Source organism: Ahaetulla prasina, chromosome 2 (assembly GCF_028640845.1).
Source record: "Ahaetulla prasina isolate Xishuangbanna chromosome 2, ASM2864084v1, whole genome shotgun sequence".
NCBI lineage: Eukaryota > Metazoa > Chordata > Lepidosauria > Squamata > Colubridae > Ahaetulla > Ahaetulla prasina.
This window is the reverse complement of record NC_080540.1, coordinates 6948062-6969053: the sequence shown is the minus strand read 5'-3', so window position 1 is coordinate 6969053 and position 20992 is coordinate 6948062. Positions and strand designations below refer to the sequence as shown.

Here is a 20992-nt window from a genome sequence, read left to right as displayed (position 1 = left end):
TAAATGAGTTTAAGGGGAAAGGTGAATGGATTTATAAAGAAAGGGAAAATAAAAAGGGAAATAGAACAAAGAAGTTAGAAGATTACACTGGGAGTGGCAGTAATAAAGAAATTTTTAAAAGGGGAATGAGGAGAGTAAATGGAAAAATATTGCAAACAAAAAAAAAACGGGAGGAAGGGACGAGAAAGAAGGGAAGAAAAAAATACAAAGTCAAAGGATCATATAGGAATCAATAGAGAAAAGATAAAAATGGGGGAAGGGAAGAAAAGGAGAATGGTTTGAAATACAGGACAAGCAAAGAGAGTAAAGAATCTTAAGAGGAGAAAAAAGAGGAAAATAAAAAAGAATTGAAATAAATAACTGGTTGAAATAATGAGATTTGAAGTATATAAATACTGAGATTGGAATTTAAAATGAGAAAAAATATTTGAAGGTTATATGGATGCATTAATGATATTGTAAAAGTTACTATGAAGAAAGATATGACTGATGTTGATGTTATGTAAAAGATATAAAAGAATATAATTAAATGGGAGCATGAGGGTTCAGTATAAATGGGAGTAGAAAAAAGGAAAAAAAGGATAATTTGATAAAAGATTAAAATTGGGGGAGAAGAGTAAGATTAGATTTGTAAGAGAAATGCAAATAAGGTAATAAAAATGAGAGAAAATATATTGATGAAAGCATGTAAGAAGTGTTGGAAAAGAACTAAATTGAATGTGAACATGTACCTGGCTAATATTTTGTTCAGAAAAGATGTCTGTTGTTGTGTGTAAAAAAATAAAAAAAAACTTTACAAAAAAAATAATCACTTCAAACTTCGGGAGTCTTCAGCTCTTTTGGCCAGAAGAAAATTGGTACTTTGTTTAGTCTGTTTGACTGACATTGTCTTTCAACGTCAACTACTCATAATTCCTGAGCTGTCTTCTATACTGAAAAACCGAAAGGAAACCATTTTTCTTTTTTGCCTCATGGAATTTGAGCTTTATTTGCACTTATCAAGATTTGCCTTCCTGTATTTTGTAATCTCACCTTTCCTCCAGTCCCCCATGAGACACCATTCTCCCCTTCATCTCCCCTTCATCTCGCCTTGTTTTGAGGTGAAATTTCTAAAACTTCCATGAGTTTGAGCTTTCTCTCCATTTTGGAACTTTCCTTTTGATGCCCCTTTTTCAAGCAAGATGGTTTCGTCTGGATTCTTCTCATTTTTGCTGCCACCGCTTGCTCTTTTGTGCTGCTGTTAGCTGCCCAGAGGCATGAATTTGAAAAGGCAACTGAAATAATACATCAGTAAGGTAAAGATTCCCCTCGGGTCCCTATTTTTTCTACTTGCATTTTTATGTTGGGAGAAGCTGGCACTAGTAACAGGAGCTCACCCCGTTACACGGCAGCACTGGGGATTCGAACCACCGACCTTTTGATCCAGAAGCTCAGCTGTCTCAGCCCCTGAGCCACCGCGACCCTCATAATATCAGTACAAATCTTAATTGTCCCAAGTTAAGGGTGTCAAACTCGATTTCATTGAGGGCTGGATCAGCATTGTGGTTGTTTGCGGCGGGGCGGGGGAACAGAGCTGAGGTGGTTGACGGGGCCGGGGCGTGCCCAGCATGACGTCACTCGCGGGTGGTGCCTGTGGGGGCGGGGAGGGAATCCAGGGGTCTCCGGTGGGTGAGGCAGGGAGCGGGAGTCTCGTCTCGCTGGATGAGGTGAAGCAGGGCAGCTACAGCCTTTCTACCTTCAGTTGCTTTTGGCGCCATTCAGTTTCCAACCCCACCTGGTGTGCTGGGGGGATTGCCTTCCACTTTCTCCACCGCACCATGAACTGGGATTAACCATCCCCCATCTACTGTGATGCCCCTCATCCGAGTCCCACATGGAACATGAGGATGCCCTCCGTGTCCTCTGGCATCGCTCGCAGGATCCTCCAGGGGGCTCCCTCGGTAACCGTTGGAAGGGTCTTGCAGAGACCCCTCCCGCTTTCGAAGAAAACTGAGCATGCGTATTGTTCTTTCCCGTCACGTGTTCTCCGGAACCTCCCCTCCCCCCTTTTTTTTCCCAGAGAAGGCTGGGAGCGCATCTGCCTTTTCTACCGTCTCCGATCCTGCTTCCCTTCGCTGTGAGCCTTGGCTGAGTTTCTCCAGAAGTCCAAGAGTTTGCAGGGAAATCTTGCACGGATGGAGATCTAGACGTTGTTATTGGAGGCGTGCACGGCGACCTGCAAAACTTCATCAGGTTCGGAGTTATGGGAAAGGGAGATCCCGTGGTCCCATGTTCCACTGCCCACACCCACCGTGCATGTACGGGCCAGGCAGGGGAGAAAGCAAAGATCCGGACCATCGCGCTGCTCCTGGGGATGGGAGGGAATCAGGATCGCAGCAACGAGGGATCCATATAACCTCCATTTCATTGGGGAAAACCCTGAAAGAGAGGCGGGGGTGGGAAGAGCTTTAGAAAACAAATTTCTACTTTCAAATCAGTCTTGACTCCTGGACAATTTCCTGCAAATTTCTTGCCTCGTTTTCAGAAAGGGAATCCCTACCTCCTCTTCTTCAGGCTGAGAGAAGCGACCTGTCGAAATCGCTTCTGCTGGCTTTGCATGCAAGGCTGCAACTCAGTGTACAAGAAATTGGATATAAGGTGCGCAAGGACTGGAATTCTGTTTCCTGGTTTCCAGCCTTTCAGGACCAACTGGTTCTTCTAGCACCACCAGCATGAATCCTCCACATCATGGATAGTTTATTCATTGAGATATGAGTTCTTTATGCCTAGGATGATGGTTTCTTAATTCCGTCTACTGGAGTTACCCCAGGAATTTGGGCCAAGAGGTCGATGGGGTTTCCATCTCAATTGCTGTTTGTGAACTAAGAGATCTATGATTCCGATTGTGTGGAAGGGACATAATAATAATAGAATCGGCAAAATTAGTGGGACATAATAATAGTATCACAGATAAGAATAGTCTCAAACAAGAAGCGGGGTGTGTCCCTGGCAGGGCAAATACTTGTGTTGCTAAGCACCCAGTCCCCCAGTAGTCAGTCTTCCTAATAAGATACCCCCTCCTTACAGATATTGCTGGATGTCTTTTTCTTTCTTTTTGGAGGAGGAGGAAGAGGTTGGCCGGTATTCAGTCCAGAGTATCTTGTGTGGAAAGAGGGCCAAATAACTCTAGGAGATTTGTCTAGATCTCTTCTGATTAGTAATATTTTGGGAGATCCATCCATCCATTTTGGACTTGGATTAGAGACCAGAGAGAAGATGGAGGGACAAAGCCCAGCAGATGCAGGAGTTGGAAAAGGCCCTCTAGCTACTCAGCCTTGGAGCTATGGCAAGGATGGGGCAAATTCTGGGCAGAAGAGCCACGAAGAGGAAGCCAACAATTCAAAGATCCAATATTGTCACTTCAGAATAGTGCCGTTCCGATATGGGAAGAGTCTCCGAGATGTTTGCACTCAGCTTCACCGCCTTTGCTGTCAATGGCTGAAGCCGGAAAGACACACGAAGGCTCAGATGCTGGACCTGGTGCTCCTGGAGCAGTTCCTGGCTGTCCTTCCCCCAGAGATGGAGAAATGGGTGCGGGAGTGTGGAGCAGAGACCAGTTCCCAGGCGATGTCCCTGGCCGAAGGCTTCTTGCTGACTCAGGAGGAGGAAAAGAGGCAAGAAGAGTTGCAGGTGGGAGAATGTAGTCATGGCATCTCTAAAGAGGATCTCTCTGAATCTGTGAATTCCTTTTTTGCAGAGTTTTCTGAGATTATTTACTCTTGTGATCTGTTCCATTATTCTTCCAGAAAATGTGTTTGGGGCAATTTTTCCATTCTCTTTCGAGTTTTGCAAACAGACAACGAGTTTGCTGGTTTAAAGGTGCAGTATGATAATTCATTAATACTCTTCCTTTGTTTCTCATCTCACATGATTTCCAGAAATCCTTGGTAGCTATGAGTGAGTGTCCCAAGGGGAGGAAAGATTCATTCAGGTCTTCTCAAGAGCTGCTGTTCAGGGAGACTTTACACAAAGATCGAAGTCACAACACCACTCCAGGTAAGAAAAGCTCTTTTTGTGTCATGTAACATTTAGCTGATTCCTTTGCTCCTCTTGATTGGAATCTCTCTCTTCATAACAAATCTGCTTCAACCCTACAACAACCACCCTGTGACATAGTTTGAACTGAGAGAGACTGGCCCAAAGTCTCCCAGCCAGCATTCATCCCTAAAGCTAGGCTATACTCACAGTCACATAGTTTCTAGCCTGGCGCCTTAACCATTTGACCAAACTGAATTTATAGAAGAAGGAAATTGATTAGAAGAAAATGCCTACCAGGGTATGGTATTCAAACCTGCACCTGGTCATTGGATCCCAGTTGGGCCTGAGCTGCTATAACCAAGACTGGATGATTCCTGAGAGGGAGGTCTATTCTCTGAGATTTGCCCATTTGTCTACCATATTTGGCATCAGCCTAATTGAGGATGGGGAGCTATTGCCATCCAGAAATTCCCCTTGGCTTTCAAAGATTCTGCTCTGCAGACAAGTGGGGATGAGACTTCCAATGAAGTTGGGGAGTTGGTAGGTATGTTGTTCACCCAGCATGATACCGTGTCCAATGGCCTTCAGGAGTTTGTGGCACCATGGTAGAGTCCCAGGTCAAACTTAGATCAGGGTTGTTTCTTAGATTCATAGTGATGTGATCCAATCCTGTTAGATGAGGATCAGTAAAGATACACTTGGAAATGGGTCCTTAAAAAGTTTGGGATCTTCACATTTGCTAAGAAAGCAGCCAAAATATATTCATGATTCTTTGGTTGAATTTCAGAAAAAAAGGTTTGATTGTTCCCCTTTCTTGCTACATTTCATTTTCATTTTTCTTGTTCAAGGCTTTAATGTTCAAGAGGATAAGAATTGCAAGGAGGAATGCCAAGCCATCCATCTGAAAGAGGAAAATGAGAAATTTGCAGATCAGATGCAACCAATGAGTGATGAAAGCAATCAATCACAAAGTGGAATTAAAAAAGGCTTTCCTCAGGTCAGTTGGCTTCCTAGCTGTACAAACATTGATATGGGAGAAAGACCATATCAATGCATGGAATCTGGAAAGAGCTTAAATAAATCCGATCATCTCATTTCTCATAAAAAGACACATTCAGAAGAGAAACCATATCAGTGCATGGACTGTGGAAAGAGCTTTAGTAGGAAATATGCTCTGATTCACCATAAAACTTTCCATACAGAGAAGAAGCCGTATCAATGTATGAAGTGCAGAAAAACCTTCTGTTATTATGACTCTCTGGTGAGACATCAAAGGATTCACAAAGGGGAAAGACCTTATAAATGCATGGAGTGTGGAGAGACCTTTACTTATAGCATTAATCTTAATTCCCACAAGAGGATCCACACAGGAGAGAAGCCATATGAATGCACGGAGTGTGGAAAGGCTTTTAGGCAGAGTAGTAATCTTACCTCCCATAAGAAGATCCACACAGGAAGGAAACCGTATCAATGCATGGACTGTGGAAAGACCTTTACTTGTACCAATGATCTTAATTCACACAGGAGGATTCACACAGAAGAGAAGCCATTTGTATGTGTGGAATGTGGAAAGAGCTTTAAGTGGAATTCTGCTCTTACCTCCCACAAAAGGATCCATACAGGAGAGAAACCATATCAATGTAAGGAATGTGGAAAGAGTTTTACTCATAGCAGTCATCTTAATTCGCACAAGAGGATCCACACTGGAGAGAAGCCATATCAATGCATGGAGTGTGGAAAGTCCTTCTGTTATAATCGTTCTTTTATAACCCATCAAATGAATCACAAAGGGTTAAGACCTTATAAATGCATGGTGTGTGGAAAGACCTTTACTTGTAGCAGTAACCTTAATTCCCACAAAATGATCCATACAGGAGAGAAGCCATATCAATGCATAGAGTGTGGAAAGACCTTTACTCAAAACAGTTATCTTAATATCCACAAGAGGATCCACACAGGAGAGAAACCATATCAATGCATGGAGTGTGGAAAAACCTTTACTTGTAGCAGTAATCTTAATTCCCACAAAAAGTTCCACACAGGAGAGAAGCCATATCAATGCATGGAGTGTGGAAAGACCTTTACTCAAAAGGGTTATCTTAATACCCACAAGAGGATCCACACAGGAGAGAAACCATATCAATGCATGGAGTGTGGAAAAACCTTTACTAGTAGCACTGGTCTTAACTCCCACAAAAGGATCCACTCAGGAGAGAAGCCATATCAATGCATGGAGTGTGGAAAGACCTTTTCTCGTAACACTTATCTTAATACCCACAAGAGGATCCACACAGGAGAGAAATTGTATGAATGCATGAAGTGTGGAAAGACCTTTGGTTTTACCAGTCAACTTGATTCCCACAAGAAGACCCACATGGGAGAGAAACCATATCAATGCATAGAGTGTGGAAAGAACTTTACTCGTAAGAGTAATCTTGATTCCCACAAGAGGATCCACACAGGAGAGAAACCATATCAATGCATGGAGTGTGGAAAGAGCTTTACTAGTAAATATGCTCTGATTCAGCATAAAAGCATCCATACAGAGGAGAAGGCATATCAATGCATAGAGTGCAGCAAAACTTTCTGTTATTATGAATCTCTTATAAAGCATCAAAGGAATCACAAAGGAGAAAGACCATATAAATGCATGGAGTGTGGAAAGACCTTTACTTGTAGCGGTCATCTTACTTCCCACAAAAAGATCCATACAGAAGAGAAGCCATTTCAATGTGTGGAATGTGGAAAGAGCTTTAAGTGGAATTCTAGTCTTACCTACCACAAAAGGATCCACACAGGAGAGAAACCATATCAATGTAAGGAGTGTGGAAAGAGTTTTGCTCGTAACAGTCATCTTAATTCGCACAAGAGGATCCACACAGGTGAGAAGCCATATCAGTGCATGGACTGTGAAAAGACTTTATATTGTAGCAGTAATCTGAATTCCCATGTAAGGATCCATGTAGGAGAAAAACCATATAAATGTGTGCAATGTGGAGAGGGCTTTAAAAATACTTGTGATCTCACTTTCCATAAAAGAATCTATACCGGGGGAGGGGGGCAGATGTGTCCCGCAATGAGGTCAGATCCAGCCAATGCAGCCAGCCTCGAAACTGTAAGGAACTGGCGCACGTCACTTCAGCCTGGTTCACCCCATCCTGGTGTGCATGCTTGGACACAGGGCCCAGATCGCCACCGCTGTCTGCAGAGCAACAAAAGTAGTCTGTGGAACTATGGTAAAAAGAATAGTTGAGATCTTCCAACTTCATGAATTTTTTTTTTGTGTGCAAAGTTGGAACGTCTGTACTAATTTTTTTTTTAGCGTAGTCCCACAGACTAAGTTAGCTGCCTCGCATGCTGCAGTGGTGAACAGAGCTGGAAAGCAGGTTAGTGAAGGGATGTGGCTGCTCGGGGGTGGTGGTGGTGGTGAGGTTTTGGCAAGGGTGGCCTGGTTGAAGGCCCTCAGGTGAGATGGGGCGGGGTGAGTGGGACGGCTCTGCAATCACTGCCTTGCTTTGTCCTCCACCCACCCAGCCCCACTTTTCTTTGTTCTTTGCTACTTCTCCTTGCTTGCTGCCATAGCGGAGCAGGATGTTGAGCGACACACTGGTGAGGCCACAAAGGGAGGCGGTGGGGAGGTGGGGAATGAAGCAAGACGGGCGTGGAGCTGCCCCCATAGCCCACACTGGCTAACTGAGAATCCCGTCGGCCAGGCACTGAAGCGACGCCGCTGCTGCTGTAACAAGACAGAGAGAGAGCGAGCAAGAGAACAATCCCATCTAATCTCTGCATGTGTATGAAAGAGAGAGAGCTCGCAATCTGTGCTTCAGCTAGGGCACTCGAGCTGGTGAGTGCTACCGCAGCAAGACAGAGAGACAGCAAGAGAGCAATTCAATACAACCTGTGTGTGTAAGAGAGAGAACAATCTGATCCAACATGTTGGGTGCCCCAGCTGAAGCATGATTCGGACACAGCCGCCAGCCCTAGTATAACTCTTATCAAGAGGAAAAGAAAAAAAGGGAAGAAGGACAGAAAGAAGGAAATTATAGGGAGGGAGAGAGTGAGGGTCTGAGGTAAATCCTGCCTTAGCTCTTTGCTACTAGCAGCTCTCCTGCCTTTTGCCATCACCTTGTTCCGTCCTCCGGACCTCTTCTGGTGTTCTCCCATCCTATTGCTGAGGATGCTTTGGTTACAAAGCCAGGTCCCCTCACAAGGAGAGGTAGAGGGCCTCCCTCTGATCCACACACTTTGCCCAGGTATTCATTTGACTAGCGTCCTTAGTCTGGTCAGCTTCAGCACATTAGTTCGCTCATTTTGAGCATGCACAGGCTGGGTTGGGGATAAAAAATAGCTTCTAAAGCACAGCTGATTTTTGGAGAGAGAAGCAATGAGAAAAGCAGACGAAGCCCGCTCGCTAGTACCTCGTTAGGGCTGACAAAAAGCTTCGAAAAAGCGACATTCAGAGTATAAGACGTACCCAAATTTTCAGCCTCAGGATGGGGGGGAGTGCATCTTATACTCCGAAAAATATGGTAAATTTATGTGGCTTTCCTATTGATTTTACTTGTCAGAAGGTCGCAAAAGTTGATCATGTGCCACTGGGACACTGCAACTCATAAATGTGAGTCAGTTGTCAAGCATCCACGTGTAGATCACATGACCATAATTTAAGTGTGAAAAATGATCGTCATTTTTTTCAATGCCATTGTAACTTCAAATGGTCAGTAGATGAACTGTTCTAATTTGACAACTACCTCTGGAAATGATACATAATTCAAGCAAGAGTAATAGAACAAAATCATGTATATATCAACGTATCATGTGAAAAGAGTTTCAGGATGACAAATTCCTCTCACAAAAGACCAGAGTGAGAAGTGAAATCCATGTTCAAAAACACTTTTTGAAGCATTGGAGCCATGGTGGTGCAGTGATTACAATGCAGTATTGCAAGCTAATTCTGCTGGCTGCCAGAAGTTTAATTCAAAGTTGATTGAACCTACCACTCTTCTGAGACCGGTAAAATGAGGACCCAGATAGTTGGAGGCAATATGCCGATTCTGTAAACCCTTTATGGAGTGTTGTAAAGCACTATGAAGCGGTATATAAGTTCATGTGCTATAGCTATTGCTATTTCGTCTTTCTATGACATGATAAGGAAATCTCTAAATTCAATTTAAATAAATTGGGTTTAATTGAAATTAATTGGATTTTAATTAAAATGGAATAAAATTAATTTTGGATATAAATAAATATCATTGGTATGGTTGTCCATGAGACATTTTAAAATTCTTTTTAATTAATTAAAAATTAAGCCCACAGGAGAACTTTTGGAAGGATTTGGAGCGGGGGAGGAATACTTTAGGTTTTCAGAGACTCAGGCTACTTTGAAGCTATTTATTCAAATACTGCTCAATTATGGTTCTGGATGAAACTGGTGAAAGGGCACCAATTTTGGTTTTGTAGCCATTGTGTCATATTTTTCTGTTATAGAAGACTGAGAAAAATGGGCTCAAAAGAACCAGACTTTGGGCAAGAGAGAGGTGTTAATTTTATTCTTTTTAAATCGCTTCTTAGCTCTACTTCCCTGTTTTTTTCTTTCATTAATGTAGATAATATCTTCGTTGTTCTTGCAGTGTCACCTTCAAATCCACACTAATCACTTCAAACTTTGGGAGTCTTCAGCTCTTTTGGACAGAAGAAAATTGGTACTTTATTTAGTCTGTTTAACTGACATTGTCTTTCAACGTCAACTACTCATAATTCCTGAGCTGTCTTCTATACTGAAAAACCGAAAGGAAACCATTTTTCTTTTTTGCCTCATGGAATTTGAGCTTTATTTGCACTTATCAAGATTTGCCTTCCTGTATTTTGTAATCTCACCTTTCCTCCAGTCACCCATGAAACACCATTCTCCCATTCATCTCCCCTTCATGGCGCCTTGTTTTGAGGTGAAATTTCTAAAACTTCCATGAGTTTGAGCTTTCTCTCCATTTTGGAACTTTCCTTTTGATGCCCCTTTTTCAAGCAAGATGGTTTCTTCTGGATTCTTCTCATTTTTGCTGCCACCACTTGCTCTTTTGAGCTGCTGTTAGCTGCCCAGAGGCATGAATTTGAAAAGGCAACTGAAATAATGGAAATAAAACATCAGTACAAATCTTAATTGTCCTAAGTCAAGGGTGTCAAACTCGATTTCCTTGAGGGCTGGATCAGCATTGGGCCATAAGGGCATTGGGCCATCCAGCATAAGCGCACAAACGTGCCTATCGTTCCTGTCCTATTGTTTTTTCTTTTCTTCTTCCTATATATATGCTTATCCCTCCTAATATTTACTCATATATATGTCTATAGACTATATAATCCTTTTGTGTGATGCCTACATATATTGTTGTGACAAATAAACAAAAAATAAATAAATTGTGGTTGTTTGGGGGTGGGGACAGGGCTGAGGTGGTTGACAGGGCCGGGCGTGGCCAGCATGACGTCACTCGTGGGTGGTGCCGGTGGGGTTGGGGTGGGAGGAGGTGAGGCACGGCAGCTACAACCTTTCTACCTTCAGCTGCTTTTGGTGCCACTCAGTTTTACACTGGTCTGGTCTGGTCTGGTGGGGGGGGGATTGCCTTCCACTTTCTCCACCGCACCATGAACTGGGATTAACCATCCCCCATCTAGTGTGATGCCCCTCATCCCAGTCCCACATGGAACATGAGGATTCCCTCCGTGTCCTCTGGCATCGCTCGCAGGATCCTCCAGGGGGCTCCCTCGGTAGCCTTTGGAAGGGTCTGGCAGAGCCCCCTCTCACTCCCGCTTTCGAAGAAAACTGAGCATGCGTATTGTTCTTTCCCGTCACGTGTTCTCCGGAGCTCCCCCCCCCCTCCACTTTTTTTTCCCAGAGAAAGCTGAGAGCGCATCTGCCTTTTTTTACCGTCTCCGATCCGGCTTCCCTTCGCTGTGAGCCTCGGCTGAGTTTCTCCAAAAGTCCAAGAGTTTGCAGGGAAATCTTACACGGATGGAGATCCAAACGTTGTTATTGGAGGCGTGCATGGCGACCTGCAAAACTTCATCAGGTTCGGAGTTATGGGAAAGGGAGATCCCGTGGTCCCATGTTCCACTGCCGCCACCCCCACCCCCCCGCATGTACGGGCCAGGCAGGGGAGAAAGCAAAGATCCGGACCATCGCGCTGCTCCTTGGGGAGGGGGGGGATCAGGATCGCAGCAACGAGGGATCCATTTAACCTCCATTTCATTCGGGGAAAGTCTGCAAGGGGGGCGGGGGAAAGAGAAGTCGGTTTTGCAAAACAAATTTCTAATTTCAAATCAGTCTTGACTCCTGGACAATTTCCTGCAAATTTCTTGCCCCGTTTTCAGAAGGATTCCTCCGTGTCCTCTGGCATCGCTCGCAGGATCCTCCAGGGGGCTCCCTCGGTAGCCATTGGAAGGGTCTGGCAGAGCCCCCTCCCACTCCCACTTTCGAAGAAAACTGAGCATGCGTATTGTTCTTTCCCGTCACGTGTTCTCCGGAGCTCCCCCCCCTCCACTTTTTTTCCCAGAGAAGCCTGAGAGCGCATCTGCCTTTTTTTACCGTCTCCGATCCGGCTTCCCTTCGCTGTGAGCCTTGGCTGAGTTTCTCCAAAAGTCCAAGAGTTTGCAGGGAAATCTTACACGGATGGAGATCTAGACGTTGTTATTGGAGGCGTGCATGGCGACCTGCAAAACTTCATCAGGTTCGGAGTTCTGGGAAAGGGAGATCCCGTGGTCCCATGTTCCACTGCCCCCACCCACCGTACATGTACGGGCCAGGCAGGGGAGAAAGCAAAGATCCGGACCATCGCGCTGCTCCTTGGGGAGGGGGGATCAGGATCGCAGAAACGAGGGATCCATTTAACCTCCATTTCATTGGGGGAAAGTCTGCAAGGGGGGCGGGGGGAAGAGAAGTCGGCTTTGCAAAACAAATTTCTACTTTCAAATCAGTCTTGACTCCTGGACAATTTCCTGCAAATTTCTTGCCCCGTTTTCAGAAGGGGATTCCCTCTCCTCCTCTTCTTTAGGCTGGGAGAAGCGACCTGTCGAAGTCGCTCCTGCTGGCTTTGCATGCAAGTGAAGGGAACATATATACTAAAATACTAGAATTAGTAGGAAACTTGCTAATGATATTTGATGTCTTGGTCTCTTTTTTGTATAACTGCACATGGTAAATATCTGTTTCCCATAACACTGACATATATATATTGTGCCCTTTTGTGATTAGAACATAAATATGCCATCATGGATGGTTATTGAGGTCACACTGGCTAAATTCCTGAATTGTTACTGATACCTCATCCCACCAATGACAGTCTCTGGAAATTGTCAGAGTCCATCATTTGATCTCTCCCCACCCCACTCTGGCTGAGAACGTGTATGTCATCCTCCAGGAAATCAAGTGGTAATTAAGAAGACAAATGGAAAAGATAACACCACAGAAAGAAGTCAGATTACATTCATTGACCCTTACTATTGTGTGACCTGATGTAAATCCAGAAGTTAGTTTACATTCACTGACTTATACTATGGGAACATGCAAACCAGATTCCAGAATACGCAGATGCCAGAGTTGAGGATTTATGACTTTTTGGGTATAAGAGGACATCGCTTTCTGTCATAAGTTCGTAGTTCTTCCTTGCATGTATGTATGCACCATTATGTGTTTGGAACAGCTAACCATTTAAGCTTGATCAAGATTAAATGCTATTTTACTCAAGCCTCTGTTTAAGTCTCTTGATTGGCAGTTATGAGCTTAGACATATTAATAAATGGACTTTACATTTGGCGCCCAGACGTGGGGCTCGAAGGCAATACTTTTCTTGAAATGGCTCCATTTAGCCCCCCACAATTCTGAACTCCATTGAAGTCCAGCAGGCCTTCAAAACGGTGGGTAGGAAAAACTGGCATGGGCCATAGACAATGTCAAAGAGCGCTCCCAGTACGTTTGAACTGGTGATATTGGACTGGCCGGATGCCAGCAGATCCTGATTCCAGCCGGACCTGAACGCCCATTGAGGCTTGAACCGGGAAGATTCTACAATCCTAGGTGAGTAGAAATTTTTGGGGGAGGTAAGAGGAGTGTTGCTTTGTGTGCGTGAATGAGAGGAGGAAATTCCTACTAGAGGTTTGCCCTCCAAGTGAGTGCGGAGATCCAATTTGCGGTTCTGATTATTCGCGAGAATATCAGCCAGAGCGGATTTGAAAAGCGGGTGACTGTTGGAATAAAAAGTCTGCAGTGAAAGGGTCGTTCTGGTCAAAACTCTGAGCTTGAAAGGGGAGCCCAAGAAATCCTTTTGAAAAAAGGAGAGTTTGTCAGTTCCGAGCCTAGGAAGTGCCCGAGAAAGCCCCTCACTGGACCAAAGCCCTTACTAAGAAGAGGGAGGGTTTTACTCAAAACCCCCTGACCGAAGAAGCCCGAGAAAGTCTCGAGGGAAGAGACGGGTCTTTGGCCAAGAACTTCGAGCTGTCCCCGGCCTGAGAGTGAGGCAGACCCCGAGCTTGTGTCAGGTAAAATCCCTTACAAAAAAACCAAAAATAAATAAAAAATAAAAAAGAATAAAATATATAAAACATAAAAAATAAAATAAAATATAAAAATAAAATGGGTAACCATACTGGTAGCCTTTTTGGAAAGAGTAACCTCTTTGGAAGAGTAGAACTGTGTTTCCCTCTAACTGTATTTAGTGATTGGGACACTTTTCAGATGATTTTAGACCTATCGTAGCAATCAAAGTTGCTTTTAAAACCATCTGGCCAACCTACTAGCGTGGGAGCTTGGCCTCCAGAAGGCAGCTTTGATTTAGATTTTATCAACAAATTTGCTGATTTTTTTGGCTACCATCAGATGAACTGAAGAGGAATCCTTTGTGGGTTTCTTTTTCAACCTCCTCTGTCAGCCAGGGATTCAGAGAGCGTGTGGGCTCACTCCAACATCCTCTCCCCCTTGTCACTTTCAGAAAAAGAAACAAACTAGCCAAAGTGACTGAGGAGGAAGGAAAGTTTCCCCCACACCATATTGCAATGCAAATGCTATGCCTGGCTTAAGTGCCTACAGCAGCACTCCAATTCCTTTCAATTGGAATTCCCACCTTGCAGGGAGTGCCCTCATCCTCCAGAGAACTAGGGATTTTGTCCTGCAAGGATTAAACCTGGGTGTCCCAAAAGAAAAAAACAGTAAACTTCCACTGCATTCATCAGATCCTTCAAAAATCCCCCCACCCCTTTTTCTGAATCGTTTGAAGGATTGGTTTTGCAAAGTTTACTGATGATGTTTTGCTGAAAATAGCTTTCGTGAGTCAAAGCACCTCCAACATAAGAAAGAAATTGCAAAACTGCAAACCCCCCACCCCACTGTAGAGAAACGTAAGAAAGGAGAATGCAAAAGCAAGCCGCTCTTTTAGCAGCTGCTTCCTGGAATCCCCAAAGAAGAGGGAGGGGAACTTCAGTTAACCCCTGGAGTACCTCCATCCATAGAGATCAATGTTGTCTCCAATTTGCCCATTGGAGGAGATAATGCCCTCTGAACAACAATGTCCCAGTTCAGTCACTGGGCGGGGAGGCTTCAGGCCAGAAACCCCAAAACCCTAGCTCCTTCACCCCTCACATCAGCCCAGACCCCTGAATTTTATCCTGAATTTTATTGATGGGGGCTCTGGAGGGCAAATTGCTTCCCTCAGACTCTCTGATGGAGATAAAAGTAAGGAACAGATCTCACTCTTTTTAAGTAACACAAGCTACTTTCAGGGACCATCACTCAAGCGTTCCTTTCTAAATATTGCCACAATGTTTTGGGGAAATGTTTTGGGAAAGGATTCCCTAGCAAAGCTGGGAGCAATTGTAAAATGCACTCAGCAGGGAGTCCCCCTTAAAAATTCCCCCAGGAGTTTTATCTGTTTCCTGGAAAAGTGAATGATCCTTAATAGCCCTGACTCTAACAAGATAAACGCCCACAACACCCCAGGGCAGAGACATTCTACTGCTTAAAGAGGTGGATGCTGTTATGTGTGGTAAGACCCACGATCAATTTGGTGTGAGTTCTGCTAAAATTCTTGGGTATGCATGTAGAATTGAATGTGATTGAATTGATTGTGATTTGTATGGCCAGCTTGCAAATTACTTAAACTTATAGTAGTGTAGATTTAGTAAATAGTTTGACATTGTTGAGGGAAATAAGTTTAGCAGAGTGATGGCTTTCCTTCATGGAAAAAACTGTTCTTGGGTCTAGTTATTCTGATGAGCAATGCTCTATAGTGTCGTTTTGATAGTAGGCAGGTGGGTAGGAAAGAAGGGAAGGGGAAGATAGGATATGAGAAGGAGGGGAAGATAGAGGGTTGGAAAGGCTGGCAGCTAGAAGCGGGAAGGAGAAAGAGAAGTAGGAAAGAGAAGGAGAGGAAGAACGAAGAAAGTAGAAAGAGATGGAGGAAGGAAGGAAGAAAGTGAGGAGGAGAAAGGCTTAAGAAAGTAGAAGAAGGATGAGAAGGGTAGAAAGAATTACGGAAGGGAGTGGCCACCGAGCAGACCCAATTGAGCATAATTTGATTATAGGATCGATTGTTGGATAAGTGATTGTACTGTACTCTGGTTACATTTCTGGCCTGATTGTACAGCATTTTATCTCCTTTCCTGTAGGCTTCCTCTTTGGAATGACTTAGCTGCTTAAGTTTAGGTGTGAACCAAGGTTTGTTGTTACTGGATATTCGTAAGTTCCTTGTAGGTACACATAGGTCTTCACAGAAGCTGACATATGATGTTACAGTCTCTGTGAGTACATCCAGGTCTGCAGTGGTATCTTCAAAATGTTCCAATCAGTAACTTTGTTTAGATCTCCCAAAATAATGGCCAGTAAATCAGGGAATTTGACTTCAGCCTCCATGGTTTGGTCAGCTAGAAACTGCTCTCTGAGTTTTCCCACTTGAAGGGAGAGGATTTAAAGAGACAACTTCCCCAGGTCTGTAAATGTTGTTTGATGATGTATGTATGTGTGCAATCATTTCCAGACCTGCATAAGAATTGTTGAGAGAGTGGAGCTTGTAATAAAGCTCCTTGACATAATTGTGATGCTTGATTTGCATGGAATGTGTGTATGTGCCAGCAGCCTGATTGCAGTGTTAGAGAAACTCATTGAGAAGGTGTGAGATTTCTGTGTTGTCTTTTGGATTTGCAAGAAATGTGTGCATGTAATGAATTACTTTTGGAATTTTTTCCTAACCCCAGCCCTCACTGACTCATTCTAACCTCCACCCCCCCCCCTCGCTCTCTGTTGAGCCAGGTTGGGAGGGGTGAGAGAAAGGGGGGCTGGACAACAGCCATTCCCCCCCCCTGGACTTTTTGAATTTTTTTTCTCTCTGTCATCTTAACTACCCCCCCCATCACTCCCTGTTGAGCCAGGGGAGGGGGTGGGCGAAGGGGGAGAACCATTCACCACCACCCCCTCCATTTTTTTCCCTCTCTGCTGAGCCTGTCTGAAAAGGGAGGGGCAAATAGGCTCCTTACAGCATTGCTTTATTTTATTTTCCACCCTGTATACAATTTTGATTTTTAATTTTTTCCTTCTTTTTCTGGACATTTTTGAGGTTTAAACTGCCTGATTAAACCTATACATTTATAAATGTTTTCAAAGCACAGAGTTGACTCAAAATGTATTTTTGAAGCTGTTAACATACATACTAACAGTTGGAAAGGGATCCTTGGAGGTCTTCTAGTCCAACCCCCTGCCCAGGCAGGAAACCCTACAGCATTTCAGACAAATGGCTATCTTCTTATGTATGGTTGCATTTTTATTTTTTAGCAGAAATCTGTTTTTTTAAAATGCACTCAGATTTTCCACATAAAAAGACTTACCCATAAGCTTACAAAATGCATTTTTTTTTGAATCAGACTCAAGGCGCCCCTTATTTGCTGTTTGTATTGTTTATTTTTATTTTTTTTAGTAGCACAAGATGTGCCCTGTTTTAAGAACTATTTCAGAGATAAGTTAGACAATTACAAGATGTGGAAAGAAACTTAGAAGGATACTGGTGCTATGAAGGATTTAATTTGTTAAGTCAAGCTTTGAATTTGAAGCTTGAGGCACTAAAATAACAGTTTGATGATAGGAGTTAGGAGTTAGAAAAGTATGAGCAAGTAAGACAAATGGTGATTTTGTTAAGATATGATGTGATTTGTTTTTGGAAGTTTTTGATACTGTGGATTTGTTAGTGAACAACTTCCACACATGAATAAAAAGGATGGGAGATGGGTTTTTGTTGATTGTTTGTCTTTTTCTCTGTCTTCCACATAGTATGTTTGTTAAAAAACTGAGACTTGTGTGTAAACCACCTCCCCAAGTTGTGTCATTTCTTCTTTGTCCCTACTTTTGTGTGAGTATGAATTTTAAAAGTGCTGGAAAGAAGGAAAATGACTTTTCGTCCAGGATGGACCAGCTACCTTTTCTCATATGGGAATATATTGTACCAGTTTATCTGTTTAATGTTGTTGTTTGTTGTTTCTTTTCAAGTTCTATCTGCAAGCTATCTATTCTCCTTTGGCCCCCTCCCTAATCTTCCAACAATGCCTTTTCTCACCTAGAAAGGGAGGAGGAGGGGACCCTTTCTCATGTCTTTTAACCCTGCAGATGACTCAAACCTGTGGAAATCAAATACATGGGTCAAGATGCTTTCCCCAAAAGAGACATTCCATCCATTTGAGCCAGCCTCTACTGAAAGTCACCAAAAACACCAAAGTGGAGCAGAATTTCCCAATAAAGAAATGGACATGTAATGCTTGGACATGTAATGATCAAAAGACTCTTTTTTCAATCCCCAGATGGGGGAAGGGTGGCAATTCATTGTAAGGTTTTCTTTCTTGTTTTATATATTCATGTAAGGATTGTATTTGAATAACTGTCACAGCAAGTCCTGAACACCTTAGATTTCTGCAAGCAGCAAGTCCTGAACACCTTAGATTTCTGTCAGGTGGAAGAGAAACTTGCTCCATGAAAGAACTCCACAAGTGCCAACTGATTCCTGGAGACCAACTGAGAATGAACATTTTCAAAAATGTGGTCATGTTGATGCATATGTTTTGTTTGGAATTTTTGTCTTTGCAGGAGAAACAAATTTTGCCTTACTGACCTGATTGGTGGACTCTTTTACTCCATCTGAAGATTCAAAAGCAGCTGTGCAACCTTGCACTCTACAGATTGTGTTACTGAATGCTGTTGTTATTATTGATTGTACTTGTGAACTGCAACACTGTGATTGTTAAAACGTGCAAAGGATTGCTCCTATAGAAACCTGATCATTAGACCTAGGAGATATTGATATCATACTCCCTGAAAATTTTGAAGGTATAAGAATGCAATGGTTCAACATTTGAACTTTTCTTATCTAAAGGATAAATGGGAGGAGCAGATTATGGTGAAAAATCATACATTACCAGCAATTATGAACCGACACAACCTAGTAACCTATTTGAAAATAACTAGATTAGAATAGGTTATGGACGGATGTGGTAATTGACATGCTCCAGATGGCTTATATTGGAAATTTTGCCTATGTGCAATTGCCTAGCCGCTGGAATAAAGCAATTTTTTTATATATATACTGCCCACCCTGTGTACCTGTTTATAAGGAAGTAGACCAGAGAAAGATTGCTGGTCTCCAGAGTTCAGGTATAAGGCTGACCACCTGGGTAGAAGCTGGAATGTATGCTCATAGGAACGCTCCCATTTATATGCTGAATAGAATAAGGTTATTCACCATGATGGCATGCATACCATCATATTAATTCAAAAGGGAGGAATGAAGGGAACATATATACTAAAATACTAGAATTAGTAGGAAACTTGCTAATGATATTTGATGTCTTGGTCTCTTGTTTGTATAACTGCACATGGTAAATATCTGTTTCCCATAACACTGACATATATATATTGTGCCCTTTTGTGATTAGAACATAAATATGCCATCATGGATGGTTATTGAGGTCACACTGGCTAAATTCCTGAATTGTTACTGATACCTCATCCCACCAATGACAGTCTCTGGAAATTGTCAGAGTCCATCATTTGATCTCTCCCCACCCCACTCTGGCTCAGAACTGTGTATGTCATCCTCCAGGAAATCAAGTGGTAATTAAGAAGACAAATGGAAAAGATAACACCACAGAAAGAAGTCAGATTACATTCATTGACCCTTACTATTGTGTGACCTGATGTAAATCCAGAAGTTAGTTTACATTCACTGACTTATACTATGGGAACATGCAAACCAGATGCCAGAATACGCAGATGCCAGAATTGAGGATTTATGACTTTTTGGGTATAAGAGAACATGGCTTTCTGCATGAGTCCGTAGTTCTTCCTTGCATGTATGTATGCACCCTTATGTGTTTGGAACAGCTAACCATTTAAGCTTGATCAAGATTAAATGCTATTTTACTCAAGCCTCTGTTTAAGTCTCTTGATTGGCAGTTATGAGCTTAGACGTATTAATAAATGGACTTTACACAAGGCTACAAATCCGTGTGCAAGAAATTGGATATAAGGTGTGCAAGGACTGGAACTCTGTTTCCTGGTTTCCAGCCTTTCAGGACCAACTGGTTCTTCTAGCACCACCAGCATGAATCCTCCACATCATGGATAGTTTATTCATTGAGATACTAGTTCTTTATGCCTAGGACGATGGTTTCTTAATTCTGTCTTCTGGAGTCTCCCCAGGAGTTTGGGCCAGGAGGTTGACGGGGTTCTCATCTCAATTGCTGTTTGTGAACTAAGAGATCTATGATTCCGATTGTGCGGAAGGGACATCATCATCATCATCATCATCATCATCATTATAGAATCAGCAGAATTAGTGGGACATAATAATAGTATCAGTAGAATTAGTTTAACTGCTTTTTCACATATAAAAATAGTTTTGCTTCTGCCAGTAATAGAATTAAGCACCACTTCTGCTTGTTTTTCTGTACCACCTTGTGCCTGGTGCATGTCTCAAACAAGAAGCGGGGTATGTCCCTGGCAGGGCAAATACCTGTGTTGCTAAGTGCCCAGTCCCCCTGTAGTCAGTCTTCCTAATAAGATACCCCCTCCTTACAGATATTGCTGGATGTCTTTTTCTTTCTTTTTTGAGGAGGAGGAAGAGGTTGGCCGGTATTCAGATTTGTCACCATTTTGAACATGCTATGTTTTCCATTTCAGATATATAAGTTGGAAATCTTCCCTGGTTCCTCTTCAGTCCAGAGTATCTTGTATGGGAAGAGGGCTGAATGGCCTTCCGGTGTTGGCCAGACCTCTTCTGATTAGTAACACTTTTGGAGATCCATCCATCCATTTTGGAGCTGGATTAAAGACTAGAGAGAAGATGGAGGGACAAAACCCAGCAGATGCAGGAGTTGGAAAAGGCCCTCCAGCTACTCAGCCTTGGAGCTATGGAAAGGATGGGGCAAATTCTGGGCAGAAGAGCCACGAAGAGGAAGCCAACAATTCAAAGATCCAATATTGTCACTTCAGAATAGTGCCGTTCCGATATGGGAAGAGTCTCCGAGATGTTTGCACTCAGCTTCACCGCCTTTGCTGTCAATGGCTGAAGCCGGAAAGACACACCAAAGCTCAGATGCTGGACCTGGTGCTCCTGGAACAATTCCTGGCTGTCCTTCCCCCAGAGATGGAGAAATGGGTGCGGGAGTGTGGAGCAGAGACCAGTTCCCAGGCGGTGTCCCTGGCCGAAGGCTTCTTGCTGACTCAGGAGGAGGAAAAGAGGCAAGAAGAGTTGCAGGTGGGAGAATGTAGTCATGGCAGCTCTAAAGAGGATCTCTCTGAATCTGTGAATTCCTTTTTTGCAGAGTTTTCTGAGATTATTAACTCTTGTGGCCTGTTCCATTATTCTTCCAGAAAAATGTGTTTGGGGCAATTTTTCCATTCTCTTTGGAATTTCAACAATGGACACCAGGGTCTGCTGGTTTAAAGGTGCAGTAT

The 20992-nt window shown here is 43.2% G+C and overlaps 1 protein-coding gene and 1 long non-coding RNA gene across 6 annotated transcripts; one reads left to right on the top strand and one right to left on the bottom strand.

The window, feature by feature from the left end:
• The first annotated feature begins 1270 nt into the window (after positions 1–1270).
• On the top strand, positions 1271–10421 carry LOC131192028 (zinc finger protein 493-like). 5 transcript variants are annotated; one of them, XM_058170786.1, is made up of 6 exons: positions 1271–2232; positions 2525–2637; positions 3405–3669; positions 3918–4035; positions 4866–6899; positions 9651–10421. In XM_058170786.1, the coding sequence occupies exons 1-6, from the start codon at positions 1996–1998 to the stop codon at positions 9671–9673; spliced, it is 2790 nt and encodes a 929-aa protein (XP_058026769.1). In that variant the 5' UTR covers positions 1271–1995; the 3' UTR covers positions 9674–10421. The 5 variants fall into 5 exon arrangements, with proteins under 5 accessions (XP_058026769.1, XP_058026771.1, XP_058026773.1 ...); XM_058170790.1 differs by lacking the exon at positions 2525–2637 and having other exon boundaries at positions 2075–2232; XM_058170789.1 differs by lacking the exon at positions 1271–2232 and having other exon boundaries at positions 2535–2637; positions 3405–3653.
• Positions 9998–11320, bottom strand: LOC131192044 (uncharacterized). Its single transcript, XR_009153629.1, has 2 exons — positions 10940–11320; positions 9998–10139 (listed from the first exon to the last, which is right to left on the bottom strand). It is a non-coding gene; the product is annotated as an uncharacterized LOC131192044 (long non-coding RNA).
• Between the last annotated feature and the right edge of the window lie 9672 nt (positions 11321–20992).